The following is a 21,051-nucleotide window of genomic DNA, read 5'->3' on the forward strand; positions in this document are numbered from 1 at the left end:
CCCTCAGATCCTCTTCTTCCTTCCACCTCTGTGTGCCCCCCTGCCCGTCTCAGCACGATGGGTGACAGAGCCTTCAGCTGCTCTGCCCCCAAACTCACTTCCTCCTAACATTCGTAACATTGATTCTCTTCCCACCTTAGAGTCCCATCTCAAAACCCACCTATTTAAAATTGCATTTTCTGTGTAGCTCTCTCTCTTGTTTCTATTTTTAATTGTATTTTATTTATTGCATTCTATTTGTGATTGCATTTTATTTATTATAGTACCTATGCTTGTCTGTGACTGTAAAGTGTCCTTGACAGCTTTGAAAGGCGCTTAAAATGTAATGTAATGCCCTGGTGTCCGCTAACTTTTTGTCATGAGTTTCAGACACTGGTAATGTCAAAGGGGGGCGGTGTGGTGGTGGGGGGGGATCACCTGGTTGCTACTGAGAGCAGGAAGATTCCGTGCGCCAGTACCACGCCCCCCTCCGCCCTGCCGCTCCCTCTGCCGGGCCCTCTGCTGCCTCTTCATCAGCTTCCAGTACTCCCGCTTCTTCTGCAGGCTGGCCGACGCACTCGGGTAACGCCGGGGGACCGCGCGTGGGGCCGCAAGTGGTCCGTCGGGGTCCTCTTTCACCTCCGGTTCACCTTTGACCTTGGTTCCGATATTAGGTTCTTGGTCTTTGCCGTCGTTCGGCGTGCTCAGGGACTCTTCCAGAAGCTTCTTCATGGAGGCCACCACAAGTAGAGTGGTGGTATGGGAGTCGGCGGAGGGGGGCGCCACGGCCGGGGGACGAGGGGCCGGACTTTTGTCTCGTTCCGGGCTCGGGTTTAGGTCAGGCTCCCGTTTGATGCCACGAGTCGTCTCATTCGTGTCCAAAAGGGGCGTTTTGCGGCTTTGGACAGCTGGTGGGGGACCTTGCCTGAGGCGGACGGCGCGTGCCGCCCTCTGTTGCCGCTTAGTCACCTTCCAGTATTCGCGTTTCTTCGCCATGCAGTCTTCAGTCGTTGACGTTTTATCCGAAACGAACATTTTCATGACGCAGGCGGCCCGTCCGACTCGCGAGGCGACTTGGGGAACGCCGGGCTTGTCCCGGTTTTCAGTGCGAGTGAGGGTGAGGTGACTCAAATTGACAGGTGTCGTTTTTGAGATTTGGGTGGGGGCTCTCGGAAGCTCAAGCCTGTCTTTCTCGGCGATGCCATTGAAGCGCTTTGTTGGGGGAAGGCCCGCAGTGACTGTCCCGTCCTCTTCGATGAAGACCCCGATGGTCTCCAGGCCGCATTCCGACACCCGCGCTTTCCTCATCTCATTCATAATATTCTGGTAGCGTCTGACACGCCGCTTCAGGGAGTCTTTCTCCTTGAGCCGGGCCTTCGCCTCCATTGACATCTTGGCTCGCTGCTCCCGCTTTTTAATCCGCCAGTGCTCTCTCTGTTTGGCGACGATCTGCTCTGGAGTGTCCCCGGGGTCCGCCGCCGGTGGTGAGATGCGTTTCATTTTCAAGTTGGCGGACCGCGATTTGATTTTTTGATGCCTCTGCGCTTCCAATGATCTCTGCCAAATTGTTTTGCAACGAGTGATGCTTGATGGAGGCGCAAAATGCTGAGATTTTCTCAACGATTCTGTTGCCGTTAGAGCGGATTTGCGCAAAGTCCGCGTTTGGGTTCGGTCATCTTGGTTGGCGTGAGGAAAAAGAAATTGAGCAGAGGCGGTGATCACCGGTGAGATTCTTTCTCTGCTTTTGGCGAGCCTGGTGGCCATCTTGGCCCGCTGCTCTCGCTTTTTCAGCCTCCATTGCTCGCGACGACGAGCCACGAGATCCTCTTCGTTCTCGGTTGTTGAGGCGGGCTCAGTTTTGACCCGCGTGACTCGAGTACGGCCGCCGTTGGTCATGGTCACGACAGCTCGAGTGGCTTGAACCGGGAGACTCGAACCGGCAGTCGTTGAGGTGGCGCCATCCAACTCGGAGGCCTCATCACCTTCGCATTTGACCGTCGGCATGCTACTGCAAACCCACAAAATCTCATCCCATGGAGTCCCTCGTTCCTTCCGTCTGCAAGGTTTTGTGCCACAACGTGCAGATTATGCAAAGCGTCCGTCGGGTGTTCTACGGAATCGGGAGCCAAAACAAAACAAGAGGTCAAAAAAGGTAAAAAAAAAAAAAACAAGAGTGTGCGTGGATTTTTTTTTTACTAAATAATTTCCAAAAGTAAAAATAAACGTGGAAAAAAATAATTTCAAGAAGCTAAAAAGAAACATGTGCATAAAAAACAAATAGGTATGTAAACTAGACATCTAATAGCTAGCCAGCTAGCTAATGGATAACTAATAAATAGCTAATAGATAGCTAACAGCCAGCCAGCTAGACAACTAATAGCTAGCCAGCTGGATAGCTAATAGCTAGCCAGCCAGATTGCCAAAAATATCTTTTTTTTCGCACATCCTCATAACTGGCTATTAGCTATTTATTTGCTATCCATTAGCTCGCTCACTAGCTTTCGATCTATTTGAGTTACTTCGGGGTTGAGTGAACACTGGCGCGTGTGGCTGCCGCTGTTCAACCCACAGAAAAACTTTATTCTGCGATTGTAAAGTGACCTTGAGAGTTTTGAAAGGCGCTTATAAATGAAATGTATGATTATTATTATTCTTATTATTATTATAAACTATTATTGGAAGTACAATCTTTTTGAAATGTTTATGTGCAATACATTTCAGTTCTTCATTTCCTTTTGGCTTTTCCCTTCAAGGGGTCAGAACAGCGAATCAGTGTCCTCCATCATCAGAGGTTTGATTCACGTTTATTTTGGCCAAGCTTTGACGTCTGGTCATAAACAATGCTTTGCAACATCTCAGCATTTTAGAAAAATATACATAGTTTTGGTTTTGGTATTGGAGTGAAAACCAACGTGTCAATGCGCACAATTTGCTTTCACAGGCCACAAAAATTGATGGAGCGGGCCGGATGTAGCTCCCAGGGGCAAAATCTGTTTGAAACAGTGTTTTAATGTAATCAAGAATACCTTCGAATTGAATTATCTATTTAAGTGCAGTTCATTTGAAAAGGGTACACAATATTACACGTTTGTTTTTATCTAACGTTTAGGCTGGGTGGGAGTAAACGAGGTGTACCAATCCCCAACTGTCCCTTTAAAATGTCGTCACCGTGACACTTTTCCTTCAACTGCTACCTTAATTTCAACCGCCGACTGACAAAATGTCCGATTATGCATCATTCCAACCAAAGTAAATTTGAACCCTGGCGAGTGCGTGACCAGACAATAGCGCAAAACGGCGTAGGCGACGGAAATGTCGTCGAACGAGCCGCCCGACGACGCTACGAACCACGTCTCACAATGGACATCTTGTCCTCGTCGGTTGTCTGCGCCCGTGGGCCTCGAGCGGCTAGCGAGAAAGGAGCGAGTGGAGTAGAAGCATGCACGGTTGTTTACCTGGTCATTGAGTAATTTGACACGGGGGGGGGGGTGTTGTTTGTTTTTAACAGGGATGTGGATTTCTTTTTCGGGCTCTGTGGGGACAGATCTCCGTAAGGACCGCACGATTAGCTCCCAACACTAGCAGCCAGGGACTGGCTGCCTTGACAACGCGCGGAAGGACCCGGATGTTGGTCCGACCCACTCGGCGGGTACACATGTTCGTGGTAATAGGGTCATATTGTGACTAATAAATATATTCATAAAAAACGAATCATCATAAAAATAGTTTAAAGGCGCGTTCCTAAAATATGAACAACATGGAATGAAACACGAAGGAAAACGAAACAGCTTAAAAACGCAAGTCGAAAATCTCGTAACTTGCGTGTGTGTTGAATAATGTAACTAAAATAAATGGTAAACAATGTATGAAATACACATTTTAAAACGTGTGCCTGTATTACCGGTAAATATAATCCAAAACAAAAATGTTGGTCTGCATATAAAAATAAATAATAAACTATATGAAATACGTACTGCCTGCGTGTGAATTTGTGTGTAAAAAATACAAATACAAACAAAAATTAAAACTAAATAATATTCATTTTCTTAAATGAAAGTTTTAACTAATTCCACACATTCAGATTACATTGGCGTTGATTTTTATTTCCGCATTTAAAAGCAAGAAACATGTGCCCATCCTTCTATCTGTGATTAATTTTAAGCATTATGATAATAAAGGACGCCCCGTCGAACGTGCGATGACGCCACGGCGGTTACGGGCTCTCGTGGACACGAGTACTGTCTCTTTAAATTTACCCAGGAGCCCCTTAAGGAGCCCCAGGGGCCCCTTGTCCGGCTCCCCACCCTGAAGACAAGCAAGAGTCTCCAAAATACGCGACTGGAGGCCCACGCTCACGCGTTTGTCGCACCTTTACACGGGAGAAAAAAAAGTTAACTTGTCTACAGAGGGGGTTTACATTGACAGTGTCGCTCGCTGGCGCAAGCACGCGCGGGTGGTCGGGGCTTCCGTGCGATGCCAGATGCGCTTCGCGAACGTGCTCGTGCGCGCGTGACACGTCCCGGAAACGGAGCGAGTGCGGGATGGACAACGCCACCGAACTCCGGGGTGCCGAGCGGGCTCGGCCAACGCCGGAGCCGCTCTCATTAACCGTACGCGGGGAGGATGAGGAAGAAGAAGAAGCGGCCCGCGGGCATAGCGACTCGGGAGGTGAGGTGACGTTGAGGAAAAAGGAAACTCTGTGTTATTCTTTTTCGTGCGTGCGTGGCTGTCAAAATCACGGCCATTGTCAGTGGGACAATACCAATACGGCTTGGCCCCTCTGTCTGTGTGGGCTCCTGTAAACAAAGGCTTAACCGCGCCGAGGCGCCCGCGGACCCCATCGTGTGGACGGTGGCGATATTACACCATTTAAAAACAGCGAAAGAGCTAGCTTAGCGCGAAGGCCTCAGAAATTACTACTAATTCACTTTTAAAAGTTCTCCTGGAGTTTTTCACGGAGGAGTTTCATTTAGAGGCGTGATGTACCCTGGACTGGGCGCTCTCATTAAGCCCCACTAGGATAGACCCCACAAATTCAATCTTCTATCCAGCCTCCTCTCATTTGCTTGCATGTGAGATGCACCTCATCATCCCATTTTAGTCAGCAACAACTGGAATGGGCTCCAGCTCACCAGCCGCTACTCTGAAAATGCCTGGATGGGTCTTGATGTGCCCTGTGACCATCTGGCAACGAAATACAAGGCTACACGCAGTCTCGTGGCTCTCAAGTCATCTGGGATGAGCTCCAACTCCCTGACGGACAAACTAACCTGGTTTGCCAATCGGCTCTCGCGGCTAGAGACAGAGGGCAGCAGCGATGTATGTTTTTTTTATTATCTGTTATCACCTCATTTATTACACCAGGATGTCTGGCAAACGTGATTTTGATAGACGGTTGCATCTCAGTATTGTGAATCATGATTCAAAGATGTTAGATTCACAGTGATAAAAATAATAATAATAATATAATAATACATTTCATTTTTAAGCGCCTTTCAAAACTCTCAGTCATTCTTAGATGTTTTTCCGCGGGTGAGCAGCGGCAGCCACATGCGGCAGCGTTCACTCAACCTGGAAGTAACTCAAATAGATAGCAAGCTAGCTACCTAATACATCGCTAATAGATAGCCAATAGATAGCTAGCCAGACAGCTCATGGATAGCTAGCTATATCATCAGCATCATTCCAATGTAAACATTTTGTTTACATTTTTTATCAATGAAATGAGCATTTAGAGCACAGGTGTCAAAGTCAAGGCCCGCGGGGGAAATCCGGCCCGCCACATCATTTTTTTCAGCCCGCGAAAGCAAATCAATCTTGTTAAATTCCATGATGATTGCTAAAATCTGAGCCAAAATTTCATTTTTTTTGGATGTCAACCACAATAAGTCATTATTCTTGACTTCAGATTTGAAAACGAGTTATTCATTAATTTGCTGTGTACTCTATATGTAATATTTGAAGGGATTTAAACATTCTAATGGGTTCCCCAAATTCATAACGGCCCTCGAGAGGAAACCATAACCACAATGTGGCCCGCGGCAAAAAAATTACTTTGACATCCCTGATTTAGAGCTTCTGACAGATTTATTGGTACATGTATGTCAGTGCAACCGCATATTGCATTTTTGACAGAAAATGGTCTCAAAACGCTCCGGAAATATCATTACATATGTTCAAGGGAGGTATACCCAGTTTTTGGCAACGTAAGATGGCCGCCAGTGGCTTTAATTCTCCATCATACGGTATACTGTGTACCCAATTGAGTTAGAGTTGTATTTTTTGTTTTTTATAGCAGAGGATCCACTTTCCAACGGCCACACCGCCCAAGACGAATCCGAGGCGGAGTCGGCGGTCCGATCGCCGGGCACCAGCTACTGGAGCATCAGCGAGGGCCCGGACCGGCCCCCAATCCTGTCGCCGGCACCCGGTCCGGCGGGACGCAAAGTGCGCCGTGCGTCGCGGCCCGGCCTGAGTCGCATCCCAGGCCGAGACCACCGGCGCTACTACCATGAGTACTGGCGCAGCGAGTACCTAATGGACTTTGACCCGCTCCGGCACGGCATGATCTGCATGGTGTGTGGCAGCTCGCTGGCCACCCTCAAACTGAGCACCATCAAGCGCCACATCCGCCAGAAGCACCCCGACTCGCTGCTGTGGAGCCCCGCCGACAAGGAGGTCATCCGCTCGGGCTGGGAGAGCCACCTGAGCCTCGGCACCCGACACGTCCAGACCTCGCCTCGGGAGGACCCGGAGGCCGACATCGAGGAGCTTGCAGACGTTGATGACGGTGAGTCCGTTCTGTTTCGTTTTACGTCAGAAAAGTAGTTGGCAATTCATTGATGCATGAAACTGCTTTTTTTCAGGAGTGGGGGGTTCATTCATTGTTGTAAAAACAATTGCATCATATAAAATGCATGTAATAATTTTGTCCATTGCGAATTGTGGTGCAGTTAAAAAAATAAAATAAAACAACGGGCGTGGTGATAAATTATTAGTGACATGATAAATAAGACATTTTGAATAAAAAAATAAAAATAGATAAAAAAAAACACAAAATCGACAATTTCCCCCCACAATTTGTCATGAATTTCACCATCAAATTCAAAATACCCGGAAAATGAGGTTTGTTTTATTTTATCAAAAAATTGGCACATTAAATTGTTGCTTTATTACAATTTCCAATTAGAAAAATGATGTCATCAAATTGAACATACCTGGAAAACAAGATTTGTTTTATTTGATCAAAAATGTGCACGTTCAATTGTTGCTTTTTTATTATGATTTACCAATTAAAATTATTGTGTCAACAAATTCAAAATACCTGGAAAATTAAATTGTTTTATTTCATTGAAAAATTGGTGCGTTCAATTGTTGCTTTTTTAATACGATTCCACAATTAAAATAATTTTGACATCAAATTAAAGGACAACCGACACAATTTTTTTTCGTTTCCTAACTGACATCAGAAAAACATTTTATAGCATTTAAAATACCCAAAACACGCAGGCTGATATTTTTAGTCAAATGCAAAACACCAATAAAAATAACTTAGTGTCCCAAAACTACCACAAAATGACCCCGGTGATGCCAAGTTTCAGAAGGTCCCGTCCCCTTGTTCGTGATGTCACGCCAGGACGTCTTACCTTGCTCTAGAATCAAAACAATGGCTTCAGATTTGGAGAAGATTCTTTCTGGTTACTCATCCAGTTATGACTATGATTCAAATAGTTCTAAAGAGGAAAGCATAAATGTTTGCAATCGATTAAAGAAGTCCTTCCGTATCAATTCGAGCCATCAGGACTCCAATGTAGCGCCCAGAAAATGCACAAGATGGCGCCCAAGCTGCAATGGAAATAGGTGGATTTGTCTGCTGGGTATTTGTCAACTAGTATCAAATAGTAGTCTTGGTGCAACACACAACAATTCAACATCACAATATTTATGTGTTTTCCTTCTAATTTCACCATCAACACGGATCAACACAAAGTTTTCAGTCCAAACAAATTACCCAAAATGCTTTGTGTGTCGCTTTCTTGGTCAGGGGCGTTGCTTTAGTGACGTCACATACCATTGTTTTGATTCTCCAGCAAGGGAAGACGTCCTGGCGTGACGTCACAAACAAGGGGGCGGACCTTCTGAAACTGGCCACTTCCGGGTTCATTTTTTTGCAGAATTTGGACACTTTCAGTGATTTTTATTGTTTTGCATTTGACTAAAAATATCAGCATGCATGTTTTGGGTATTTTAGATGCTATAAAATGTTGTAAAAACAATTGCATCATATAAAATGCATGTAATAATTTTGTCCATTGCGAATTGTGGTGCAGTTAAAAAAATAAAATAAAACAACGGGCGTGGTGATAAATTATTAGTGACATGATAAATAAGACATTTTGAATAAAAAAATAAAAATAGATTAAAAAAAAACACAAAATCGACAATTTCCCCCCACAATTTGTCATGAATTTCACCATCAAATTCAAAATACCCGGAAAATGAGGTTTGTTTTATTTTATCAAAAAATTGGCACATTAAATTGTTGCTTTATTACAATTTCCAATTAGAAAAATGATGTCATCAAATTGAACATACCTGGAAAACAAGATTTGTTTTATTTGATCAAAAATGTGCACGTTCAATTGTTGCTTTTTTATTATGATTTACCAATTAAAATTATTGTGTCAACAAATTCAAAATACCTGGAAAATTAAATTGTTTTATTTCATTGAAAAATTGGTGCGTTCAATTGTTGCTTTTTTAATACGATTCCACAATTAAAATAATTTTGACATCAAATTAAAGGACAACCGACACAATTTTTTTTCGTTTCCTAACTGACATCAGAAAAACATTTTATAGCATTTAAAATACCCAAAACACGCAGGCTGATATTTTTAGTCAAATGCAAAACACCAATAAAAATAACTTAGTGTCCCAAAACTACCACAAAATGACCCCGGTGATGCCAAGTTTCAGAAGGTCCCGTCCCCTTGTTCGTGATGTCACGCCAGGACGTCTTACCTTGCTCTAGAATCAAAACAATGGCTTCAGATTCGGAGAATATACTTTCTTGTTACACATTCAGTTATGAATATGATTCAAATAGTTCTGAAGAGCAAAGCATAAATGTTTGCAATCGATTAAAGAAGGACTTGCGTATCAATTCGAGCCATCAGGACTCCAATGTAGCGCCCAGAAAATGCACAAGATGGCGCCCAAGCTGCAATGGAAATAGGTGGATTTGCCTGCTGGGTATTTGTCAACTAGTATCAAATAGTAGTCTTGGTGCAACACACAACAATTCAACATCACATTATTTATGTGTTTTCCTTCTAATTTCACCATCAACACGGATCAACACAAAGTTTTCAGTCCAAACAAATTACCCAAAATGCTTTGTGTGTCGCTTTCTTGGTCAGGGGCGTTCCTTTAGTGACGTCACGTACCATTGTTTTGATTCTCCAGCAAGGGAAGACGTCCTGGCGTGACGTCACAAACAAGGGGGCGGACCTTCTGAAACTGGCCACTTCCGGGTTCATTTTTTTTGCAGAATTTGGACACTTTCAGTGATTTTTATTGTTTTGCATTTGACTAAAAATATCAGCATGCATGTTTTGGGTATTTTAGATGCTATAAAACGTTTTTCTGATGTCAGTTTAAAAAACAAAAACGTGACGTCGGTTGTCCACATATACTATAGCGGGGTATATGTGCGGTGGAATCTTTTGTAAAATACGCTCAGTTGAAGTCATTTGAAGCGATTTGACAAATTATGGACACAGCTTGTCAGGAGGCGTCGGTTGTCCTTTAACATTACCTGGAAAATTCGATTGGTTTTATTTGATCACAAATTGGCACATTCAATTTATTTTCCTACCCACCCGTGTTCCAGATCGTCCAGGAGTAATGGCACCCGAGGCGCAGCCGGAGCAGAAGCAGAACTTCTCCCCAAAACCCGAGGTGACGGGCAACGAGGCCGGCGAGGCGGCGGCGGCGGCGGAAACCCGTACGCTGGAGTGCTACCTGAACGCATCGTTGCACGCGTGGTTCCGCCAAGAGTTCCTGATGGAATACGAGGCGGAGGCGGGCCGCCTGCTGTGCATGCTGTGCGGCGGCCAGTTGCCCTCGCTGCACCTGGACCACATCAAGAACCACGTGCTCCAGCGCCACCCCGACTCGCTGGTCTACTCCTCGGAGCAGAAGCACTGCGTCCTGCAGGCCTGGGCTCACTCCCACGGTCAGCACTGAGACGAGCTTTTTGCGCACTAGTATAGACTCGCGACAAAACAAAAAATCTTTGTCCCTTTCGGCAGACGAGTCGGAGAACTCGATCCAATCAGAAGCAACCCCCAAAGACGAGGCGGATCGCCACACGTGGGACGCCTCGCCGTCCCGAGACGGCGGTCCGACTGGCGAGGACGGCGGCGCCGAGGCTTCCCGACCGGGCCCCGCTCGCACCAAGCGGCACCGAGGCGCCTGCGGAGACTCGTGGCAGCTGCGCCTCGACTACCTGGTGGCGTACGGGCCCCGGGGCCGCCGCGTCTACTGCATGGTGTGCTCTCAGGTGCTGCGCGGAACGCAAGTGCGCAGTTTCCGCCGCCACATCCAGGAACGCCATCCCGAGACGCTCGCCCTGAGTCAGGAAGAACGAGAAGCCCGAGCGGCCGCCTGGACCAAAGACTATTGCGCCGACGGCATCCTGGCGCAAGACGGTAAGATGAGCTACCCGTTGCCCACCTTTCTGGAGGCATGCGATTTTCCGCCAAATGGTGTATTTTAGGACATTTCCAAAGGTTAGAACGCAGGTGTCAAAGTTCAGGCCCGGGGGCCAAACCTGGCGCGCCGCATCATTTTGTTCGGCCCGCCAAAGAAAATTAAGCATGTCAAGTGTCATGATGCTTGCTAAAATCCAACCCAAAACTGTCCCATGTCAACCACGATAACAGTCATTATTCATGACTTGAGATTTGAAACCGAGTTTTTCATTCATTTGTTGTGCGCTCGATATTTCATATACGGAGGGGATGAAACATTCTAATGTCTATCCCAAATTCATACTGGCAAAAAAATGATTTTGACATCCTTGGATTTGAAGTAATACAAAATACAAACAGTCATAAAAGTTGATAATATGAAATATAAAATGATAAAAACGACACTAAATGTTAAGTATAACATTTATAAATTAACTGTACAGTAAACAGTTTTGTATACATTACAGGTACAGTTATACAGTCATAAAAATTGATAATACGAAATATAAAATGATAAAAATGACAGTAAAGGTTATAATTTTTTGTTATTTATCAAATTTATAAGTGAACTGTAAGCAGTTTGGTATATAATAGTATTCAATAGAAAACGTTGCTGAAAAACAACAGATTGACATCGTGAACTATCCTGTCGTGTAAACGTCACATTGGCCATTTTAAATGGATTTCGACTTGCGAGCGTTTGACTTAGGACCGTTTTGTCGGAACGGAACCCGTAACTGGGATGTATTCTATACCTGTATTCTGCGGGCACCGGAATTCGAGTGACAATGACAAAAACCCTGGCACTGGAGTGGACACATTTTTGCACGGCTGCCAGTGAATAAGTTCAGCTTTATAGCTAGCTGTAAACTAATTCTGATTATAATCATTATTTAATATATATTTATTTGTATTTTATGTCGTTTTAATTGGTCATTTATTTAACTAAAGAATGAAACACATTATGATAATGATAGGTAGGGGAGGGCGAAAACTGGTTGCTGAATTGAATGAACAAGAAATTAGGTTCATAATAATAATAATAATAATTGGATTGGATTGGATATTGGATTGGATATGCCTTTATTAGTCTCACAGTGGAGAAATTTACATTTCACAGCAGCAAAGTTATGAAAGAAATGAAAGTAGAAAAACAAAATACATGAGCTGCTGCTGCTGCTTATAATAATAATAATAATAATAATAATAATAATAATACATTTCATTTCTAAGCGCCTTTTAAAACTCTCAAGGTCACTTTACAGTCACAGGATAAGTTTTTTTTCTGTGGGTGAGCAGCGGCAGCCACACGTGCCAGTGTTCACTCCACCCGGAAGGAACATAAAATGATCATCATTACATAATAATAATAATAATAATAATAATAATACATTGAATTTGTAAGCGCCTTTCAAAACTCTCAAGGACACTTTACAGTGACAGGATATTTTTTCTGTCGGTGAGCAGCGGCAGCCACACACGCCAGCGTTCACTCAACCCGGAAGTAACATAAAATTATCATCATTAGGTTAAAAAGCACTGGTTTACATGAAGTTTAATTTGTTCGTTTGAGAATAAGGTCAGGTCAATTAACAAACTGTAGGAAAAATCAATGCTATTTCCCATTAAAAAAAAATATCCCCCAAAAAAGTCATCTGCAACTGTACGAGTTTGTTAAATAAAATCCAGAGTAATTCAAGTTTACACTTATGAGCAAATTGACAGTTTCGTTCTTTATTTATTTTCCAAAGAATACCCCCCCAAAAAAACGCAAATTTGCAATCAGGCTGTCACATGGGAAAATGTGAGGATTTTTTTTTTGTTAAACTTGCCGTTTCACGTAAAATAATGTCGTGTCAAATAACAATGTAGAAAAAAAATTAATGCTATTTCACTTTTTTTTTTTTACAAATTCAAAAAAGAAAAAAAAAGTCGTGCAAATGTGCATGGCTATCAAATAAAATGTGGAAAAAGTCACAGTGACATATATGAGAAAATTGGCCATTTTTTTTTTCCAAAAAATATAAACAAAAATATGAACATTTGTAATCAGGCTGTCACAAGGAAAAATGTAAAGGAAAACAAAGTGAAAAACAGTTGCCGGATCTGGCATCCATCGGTTGGCTCGACCTCCTTTTTTTTAAACGCTTTTTAAAGCGTCTTTTGCCCATCTTAACTTTTCACTCGGCAAATCTGCAGAAATCAGCACGAGTGACATCGCCGTCCTCAATAGCGGCGGCCTGAATGAGAACAGCTCCCCCGACACTGAACCGGCGGTGAAAGAAGAGGACGAAGACGAGGAGGAAGAGGACAGACAAGGAGGAGGAGGAGGAGGAGTCAAGGACACGTCCAAGGACGCCCCTCCTCGCCACGGCCACTACCTGGGAAAGGACCAGCGGCGGAATTACCAAGTGCGCTGGCGCACCGACTTCCTGATGGACTACGACTGCCGCCGTCACGGGCTCATCTGCATGGTGTGCGGCGCGGCGCTGGCCACGCTCAAGGTGAGCACCATCAAGCGCCACATCCAGCAGGTGCACGCGCACTCGCTGCGTTACGACGACCACGACCGGCGCCGCGCCGTTCTCGCCTACAACCGAGACGCCGGATGCTTCGTCCACGCCGACGACTGCTTCCTTTCCCAGGATCACGCACGCGCAGACATGAGCCATTTCGCCACATAGAGAGGAGGGGGCGGCTGGGGGGGGGGGGGGGTTGTCCCAAAACTTGCAACCAGTTATTGCGCAAGTGCTTCTTCTCCAAGCAGCGCAGAGCTTCAAAGTTTCCCTAAAAGCCTTCTGAGATATACGCTGCATCTGGGGAGTTTTTATGAATTCCACTTATGATTTTTTTTTGCCCTTATAATGAACTCATTCACTGCCAGATAATGTGCAAAAATGTGTCCACTCCAGTGCCAGGGTTATTGTCATTGTCACTCAAAATGCAGAGCCGACAGAATCTTGACTTTTAGACTACATAAACGTTCAATTCAGTGTAAGAAACCTTAGACTCTCTTCTTTCATCAGAAAAAAAGTGTTAATTCCTAAGTTATATGGGTCTGGAGTTATCTGAGCTTGAAGTGGGGGTGGCTGTACAAAATAGAATACAATACATATACAGGTAACATCCAACTTATGACCGAGTTCCGTTCCAACCAAACGGTCGTAAGTCAAAATGGTCGTAAGTTGAAATACATTCAAAATGTTGAATAGAGACTCTGAGGTTAAATGACTGGCAAACTCCCCCACCCCCTCTGGTGTGATCACACGGTCGATTGCTGTGCGAGAGTGAGATGCTGGCTGGCTGGATAAAATTGTCATACGCGTTGCTGGCCTGCTAGCGCGTTGTGGTGCCAGGCGTACAATTAAAATGGTAAAAATAGGGTCTGGAGGTCGTGGTCATAAGTATGGGCGGTCGTAAGTCGAGCCGGTCGTAAGTCGGATGTTACCTGTATATTGATATATATCGTGCTTAACAACAACTGAAGCTGGAACAAAGCACTAGCTAAAATGGGCAAAAGGCAAATGCTGCCTCTCGTGGAAGGGAAAAACATTGCCAGAGGTCTGACCAGGGCTTTATTGGAAACCCCTCCAAGAAATACCAAAACCCGAAAAATTTGGGAATGGCAGTGAATGAGTTAAAAGGTAGGAAGTCACAGGGAAGCATTCAAAATGCTTTTCTCATCTTGATCAAGCCTTTTTTTGTCAATCTTCATCGAACAGGCTTATTCCAAATCCAGGGGTGTGCAAAAGGGTGGCTTGAGAGGGCGGTGCCCCCCCTCCCCTTTTCAATTTCAATAACTTTCGGTGTAGATTTTGTCAAATGGATTCAAACCACAAACAAAGCTAATCATATCGCACACTCGCAGAGCTCGCTTTATGTTCCACGTTTATTCCGATGTGGATTAAATCAATCAAGTCTTAATGTCTGTTCGCCAAAACGGCTTAAGAGCCTTTTGGCCATCAAGGAACTATGTTGAATTGAGTTGAGAGCTTCAATGTTGTTGTTGTGAACTGGATTGCGAAATTCACCGCAGGGGATGGTGGTGGTGGGGTGGGCGGTTAACGCTCGGATGAACCTATACGTCTCCCGGTTGAGTCGTAATTAGTGTTTCAACACAACAACGAATCAAGTTCACGTGTTGATGTCATGTGACCACCGGAGACTTTCCAGATGCACCGTAGGTGCCCTCTGATTGGCTGGCCACTCCGCCTCTCGCGACCAAAGCGCTTGAGTGTCGCTCGACATGTTTACAAGGCGGCAGCGGCGAACTTTGGAACGCTTCTCATCTTGGAGACAAAAAAAGGAAATCTCAGGGATCGTGCTTCCGTTTTAACGACGGTCTGATGCAAGAAGGCTTTGCCGTGTGACCCATCGGGGGAGGTCGGAAGCAAAAAGGCCCACATGACGACATCGGTCAAGAGGCACTTGGATAACACTGTTGTGTTTTCCAGACAATGGCACTTAAAATTGGGGGGGGGGGGGGGTCGTCCACTCAACTTTTCAGCACTTAAACTCATTTGAAATGACAGCAATGAAATGATGTGTTTTTGTTACACATGCTTGACCCCCATGTCACCTTTGATTAAATCATGCAATAAACGGATGCCCTTTTGTCCTTCTATAACCACCCAATTTCAACAACATATATCTTTGCTCCCGATTGTATCATTGGCGGCCTTTGCCACATTGCAAGATAGAGCGCAGAGTCGTCCACACTCCACAGATTTATGACTTTGGCCCGATTATGAAACACGTTATCTTGGCTTCCATTATCACAGCAAATTAATTTTCAGATGCATTTCTTCAACTTGGTGTTTCCTAAACAATATCCCCCACCAAAAAAAACTTACTCCCAATGCATGTGCCACCACTTATTCTGTTGATTGATGCGCAACTTAATGATGTACCTCCCACGCTTGTGAAAGAATGTCATTATTCCATCCGTCTCAAAATTAAGATGGAAAAAATATGTATATAAATACAGTGAGACCTCAACTTACGAACTTAATTGGTTCCCAGACAGAGTGTGTAAGGCGAAAAGTGTGTATCTCAAAAAAAAATTCCCATAGGAAACCATTAAAATGGGAATAATCCGTTCCCGGGTTTCCATAAAATATACTTTTCAACTAAATAAGCCTTAAAACTACACACAACATACCTTATTCTATGTATAATAAATGTGCTAATGTATTGTAATGAAAGAAATACACTGCATTGTATCATAAAGTCACTTTATTTACATTTGTGATGGTCATTTATGGCTTGATGGAATGGTGTTGGAGGTCGAAGGTCAAAGGGAATGGCTGTTTGGAAAGAGAGGCGCATTACATGAGGACTGTAATTAAAGAAACTGTGCTGTAAAATAAAGTGTTATTTACCTTTTTGATGGTCGTTGATAGCTTATGGAAGGAGAGTCACCTTCCATAAGGACTGTTGGTAACTTAACCTCTGGTGCTCTTCGGTCGTGTGCTTCCGAAAGTTTGTAAGATAATGTGTGTGTAAGGTAGTCGAGTGGTTAGCACAGTGCAGAGGGTGTAAATTGAGGTCTCACTGTATATTAATATATATATGTAATAGGGCGGCCTGGTAGTCGAGTGGTTAGCACAGTGCAGAGGTGGCCGGTTCGCCTCCCGGTCCAGCCCCTCTGTGAGGAGCTTGCATGTTCTCCGTGTGGGCTTTCTCCGGGTCCTCCGGTTTCCTCCCACACAACAAGTCAGCTGGAAAAAGTTTGAAAATACATAATTCATTGGGTGTATGCCTTACAGTCCAGTGCGCCTGATACACTGGAAATTACTTTTTTTTTCAGCAAAAGAGAAGACGCTGACAGTTCTTTGACGTGTTTTTATTCATTTCACTTGAACACGAGTACAGAGACCACATACCGCCCCCAGCATTTTTCTCTCCTGTGACATCACTCGCAATTGCATAAAAACAAACAAGAAAAATAACCAAAGGCAGAACCTAAAGAGCTAAACATAACATATGTGCAAGCTCTCAGTCGTACAGGAGTCTAACACTAAACATAACATGTTAAGAGAACGACATCAAGAGCAACAAAACACGGCACACCTACCTCTCTCATCCACGCATGCGCGCACACACACGAGCGCGCACAAGCGGCTTCATTCATTATATCGCGCAAAATAAAAGACAGCAGGAAGTGGGACGTGGGGAGGTTGAACACGGAACCCGTGAGCATGCAAAGCGGGGAATGTCGGAGCGGTCTAAGTCATGAAACGTCACGGGCGAGCTACACACAAACACGTCTCGTTTTCTTTTGCAGCACGGACGCACGACGATACGAACACCAGTGGTCTTACCAAAACCCATCAAGTCAATAGAAAATGTAATATAGTTGAGAACGACGCGAGGCCTGAAAAAATGTGACCCCCCTCCCCACACACAAAAACCCTCCAAAATCTACTCACACTATTATCTCGCCTTTAAAATTGCAATGACTTAACTGCCACATCTTTAGAATTTCCGTAATACTAGCATATATACATGTACAAGTATCTGCAAAGCATTTGAGCATTTATTTGACATGTCCACGCTTTGTCCTCACTCATCAGACAAACTAGCGTACTACTTGAACAACCATGTCGTCTTATCCCCCTTCCCACCACCGTATGGCATTTCTGAATACTACAACTACATGGTCTTATTAACTCAATCAATGCCACTTGAAGGACAAAACACCTCTGGACAAGTTGTGTCCATAATTTGTAAAATCACTTCAAATGACTTCTACTGAGCGCATTTTACCAAGATTCCAGCGCATATAGCTATATTTTACCTTTTAAGACTCGTGCTAATATTCCGGAAGTCTTGTTTTTGAGTTGATGACGATCCCCTAAGTGACGTCACGGAGGGAACACCTGTGACTGAGAAAGCGAGACAATGCTTTTGGATACTTTTTTCATCTGAACACACCATGTTGATGGCGAAATTAGAAGGAAAACTACACAAATAACGCGATTGAGAATCGTTGTGTGTCGCAGTCAATTGCGGAAACACGCATAAAGAAGGTGTAAGTTTACACAAATTTCCAGCGGACAAATCAACCCATTACCAATGGAGCTTGTGCGCCATCTTGTGCATTTTCTGGGCGCTACGTTGGAGTCCAGACGGCTCGAATTGATACGGAAGGACTTCTTTATTCAATTGCAAACATTTATGCTTTCCTCTTCAGAACTATTTGAATCATAAAAATGGTGTCGGTTGTCCTTTAAAATTGTATTTTATTTTTGTAGATTCAATGTTTTTCTTTATCATATTTTCTGGACTAAAAAGCGCATCTAAAAGCCTTCAGTTTTCTTAAATCCCCACACTGTGCCTTAAAATCCAATACACTTTGTGTATGGTCATTACAGCAATATTTTCAATCCTAAAATTTGCTCCTTGCTAGAGGGACGATGACAACAGAGTTCAAATTTAAGACGATCGGTTACGCAGTTGATAACAGAAACGGAACAGCGGCAAGAGATTAACGTTAACGAGTTAATTTTATAACTTGCTGTCGGTTCAGCTTTATTAAAAAAAACGTTTTACAGACATCCGATCGTTCTGTTGGCATTTTCTTGAGCGTAGCTCCATTTAGTGGTTGCAGTGTAGATTGCATCTCATAATGCGGTGCGCCCAATGTATGAAAAAACAACAATAATATGGCATTCTTTGAAGGCCTCATAATCCAGTGCGCCTTTCAGTGTGGACAATCTGGTATGTCCCGTCCTCCCTCCACTCCCCCAGGGTTGAGAAGGGTCTAAAAATGGCAGCCTTTCTCCTAGTCATATCCTAAAACTGTCATAATACAGTGAGACCTCAACTTATGGGAGGCGAACCGGCCACCTCTGCACTGTGCTAACCACTCGACTACCAGGCCGCCCTATTACATATATATATTAATATACAGTGAGACGTCAATTTACACCCTCTGCACTGTGCTAACCACTCGACTACCATACACACACATTATCTTACAAACTTTTCGTCTTACAAACGTCAAATTTATGAAAATTAAACCTTATAATAAGGGCTATTTTCATAATACACACCCACCACGGCTGGCGGAGTGATCTTCGGCGGAAGCACACGACCGAACAGCACCAGAGGTTAAATTACCAACAGTCCTTATGGAAGGTGACTCTCCTTCCATAAGCCATCAACGACCATCAAAAAGGCAAATAAAACTTTATTTTACAGCACAGTTTATTTCTTTAATTACAGTCCTCATGTAATGTGCATCTCTTTCCGAACAGCAATTCCCTTTGACCTTCGACGCCATTCCATCAAGCCATAAATGACCATCACAAATGTCAATAAAGTGACTTTATGATACAATGCAGTGTATTTCTTTCATTACAATACAATAGCACATTTATTATACATAGAATAAGGTATGTCGTGTGTAGTTTTAAGGCTTATTTAGTTGAAAAGTATATTTTATGGAAACCCAGGAACGATTATTCCTATTTTAATGGTTTCCTATGGGATTTTTTTTTTGAGATACACACTTTTCGCCTTACACACTCTGTCTGGGAACCAATTAAGTTCGTAAGTTGAGGTCTCACTGTATCACTAATTGTATCCGTAGTGCACCGATATTTTGCCTCACCAGTAACACAGTTATTCTGCAGTCGTTCTAGTAGCGATCAAACCAGTTGGAAAATTTGTCGGGCGCCAAAAACCCGATTCGTCTGCTCTACTTGGCTTCCTACGGCTGCGCTGCATTTTGCCTTAAGAGTGAGGACAAACCGCACGAGTCCACAGGCACGTCAACGCGCAAATTCCCTGCTAAGCTACTATCGAAACGAGCCAAGTGTGAGATAGTCGGCTCTTTTGTCACAACTTGGACCAGTAGCGCAAAATTGTCGCCGCAAGAGCGGCAAAATATCAACACGAGTAAGACATGCAGTGCACAGAAATGTCATTGTGGTGAAAACGGGGCGGGAAATAAAACTAAAAACATTATTCGTAAAGACAGCCGTTCCACTACGGGTACGCATACGGGTCAGCTATGGAATAAATGCTCCAACTACCCCGCGTGAACTAGACTAAATCACCACAGCCGGGCTGAGTGTTGCAAAAGCGTTTATTGTTGTGAATCCCCCCCCCCCCCCCCCCCCCCCCCGGCCGATGTTTTCAGAATAAAAGAGCAGCGCAGAAACACACGTGAACGACAAGCAAACTCGCTTCAACAGCACAAAAAAAAAAAAAAATTACACGGAGCGATGGGAAAAACGCAGAGAACATGGTTAGTATTCTTTGATGCAATTTCTCAAATGTTTTCCTGACTTAAGACGAGGGAAATTGTGTGCTTTTTAGTACAGACATTTTGCTCACATGCACCTTTGAAACCAGGCCAGAGATTCAGTCTAGTTCACGCTGTGGTACCATAACGCAGTAGTTCTGACATGAAAGAGACATTTTGGTTGCTACCTACAAAGGTTTCAGTGTAGACGGGCGGTGCGTTGGGGAGCCGATGACCGAGATGAGTGGGAGGGGAAAAAAAAAATTCTTTTTGTGTTTTGGGAAGTGGATCATTCGGTTTTGCTGCGCTTCACCGCGCCGGGCAGTTTCTCTTGTAACCTGGGGGAGGGGGAAGAACACTCAAATATTTGCGGTTAAACCCAAAGACGGCCGCGGAGGGCGGCAGCGCTTACTTGGCGATGGTGGTGTTGATTTGAGTACGAGCCAGGTCCACATAGTGGTCGATCTGCGTCTGCGGACACAACAAATGGGGCCTTTTGTGAGCGTCGACAACAAATGATGCACACCCGCGCACAAACAGCGCATAGCCTCGGGTGAGCTCATCACTGACAAGTTTCTTTTTGACAAGGACTGAAATATTTGAAAAATAAATAAAAATAACAGAATTGATATTCACACAAACTTGTTGATATGACCGTACAACCACGCATTGCATTTTTGGCACAAAATAGTCAGAAAACGCTCCGGAACCATCATTATGTTCAAGTTAGGTACCCTCAATTTGTGGCAACGTAAGTGGCTTTAATTCTCCATCACACTATCCAAACTCCCAGTTGCTTGAGTTCGATAATGGCAGCAAAGTGCATCCTTGATTAAAATTTCCTGCCTACTAGTTTTGTCTTTATAAAGAGCTCTTGAAAACTTCTGACCTCAACCCAATAGAGAACACAAATATACCCAATTGAATTACTATTTTTTTACCATCAGTTTGTGGCAATGTAAGATGGCCACCAGTGGCTTTCATTCTCCATCACGTGGTCCAAACCTGGAACTCATTTTCACAGTTGCTTGAGTTTGAGATGGCAACAAAGTGCATCCTTGA

General features: G+C 44.0%; 3 protein-coding genes and 1 long non-coding RNA gene across 6 annotated transcripts in view; 2 read left to right on the top strand and 2 right to left on the bottom strand.

Moving 5' to 3' along the window:
* LOC148902318 (uncharacterized) overlaps window positions 1-3,910 on the bottom strand; it is an 11,407-nt gene extending 7,497 nt beyond the window's left edge. For both annotated transcript variants that reach the window (XM_088990749.1, XM_088990751.1), the window contains exons 1-2: window positions 3,435-3,910; window positions 418-2,089 (exon numbers count right to left, since the gene is read on the bottom strand). In XM_088990749.1, coding sequence (XP_088846875.1) covers window positions 418-1,983 — 1,566 coding nt within the window. In that variant the 5' untranslated portion in view covers window positions 1,984-2,089; window positions 3,435-3,910. The remainder of the gene's footprint in view (window positions 1-417; window positions 2,090-3,434) is intronic.
* Window positions 1-17,136, top strand: part of LOC148902319 (uncharacterized) — a 20,833-nt gene extending 3,697 nt beyond the window's left edge. The window contains exon 2 of the long non-coding RNA XR_016114285.1: window positions 16,219-17,136. This is a non-coding gene — a long non-coding RNA (uncharacterized LOC148902319). The remainder of the gene's footprint in view (window positions 1-16,218) is intronic.
* Window positions 4,255-16,178, top strand: zfta (zinc finger translocation associated). Its single transcript, XM_088990752.1, has 5 exons — window positions 4,255-4,647; window positions 6,275-6,769; window positions 9,875-10,219; window positions 10,296-10,694; window positions 12,936-16,178. Exons 1-5 carry the CDS (start codon window positions 4,521-4,523, stop codon window positions 13,418-13,420), a joined length of 1,851 nt encoding a protein of 616 aa, XP_088846878.1. The 5' UTR covers window positions 4,255-4,520; the 3' UTR covers window positions 13,421-16,178.
* rtn3 (reticulon 3) overlaps window positions 16,566-21,051 on the bottom strand; it is a 19,062-nt gene continuing 14,576 nt past the window's right edge. For both annotated transcript variants that reach the window (XM_088990758.1, XM_088990757.1), the window contains 2 exons: window positions 20,402-20,460; window positions 16,566-20,327 (listed from right to left, as the gene is read on the bottom strand). In XM_088990758.1, the coding sequence (XP_088846884.1) occupies window positions 20,279-20,327; window positions 20,402-20,460 (108 nt within the window). In that variant the 3' untranslated portion in view covers window positions 16,566-20,278. The remainder of the gene's footprint in view (window positions 20,328-20,401; window positions 20,461-21,051) is intronic.

The sequence above is a fragment of the Hippocampus bargibanti genome, linkage group LG02 (assembly GCF_051943395.1).
Source record: "Hippocampus bargibanti isolate YZ-2025 linkage group LG02, ASM5194339v1, whole genome shotgun sequence".
Classification (NCBI taxonomy): domain Eukaryota; kingdom Metazoa; phylum Chordata; class Actinopteri; order Syngnathiformes; family Syngnathidae; genus Hippocampus; species Hippocampus bargibanti.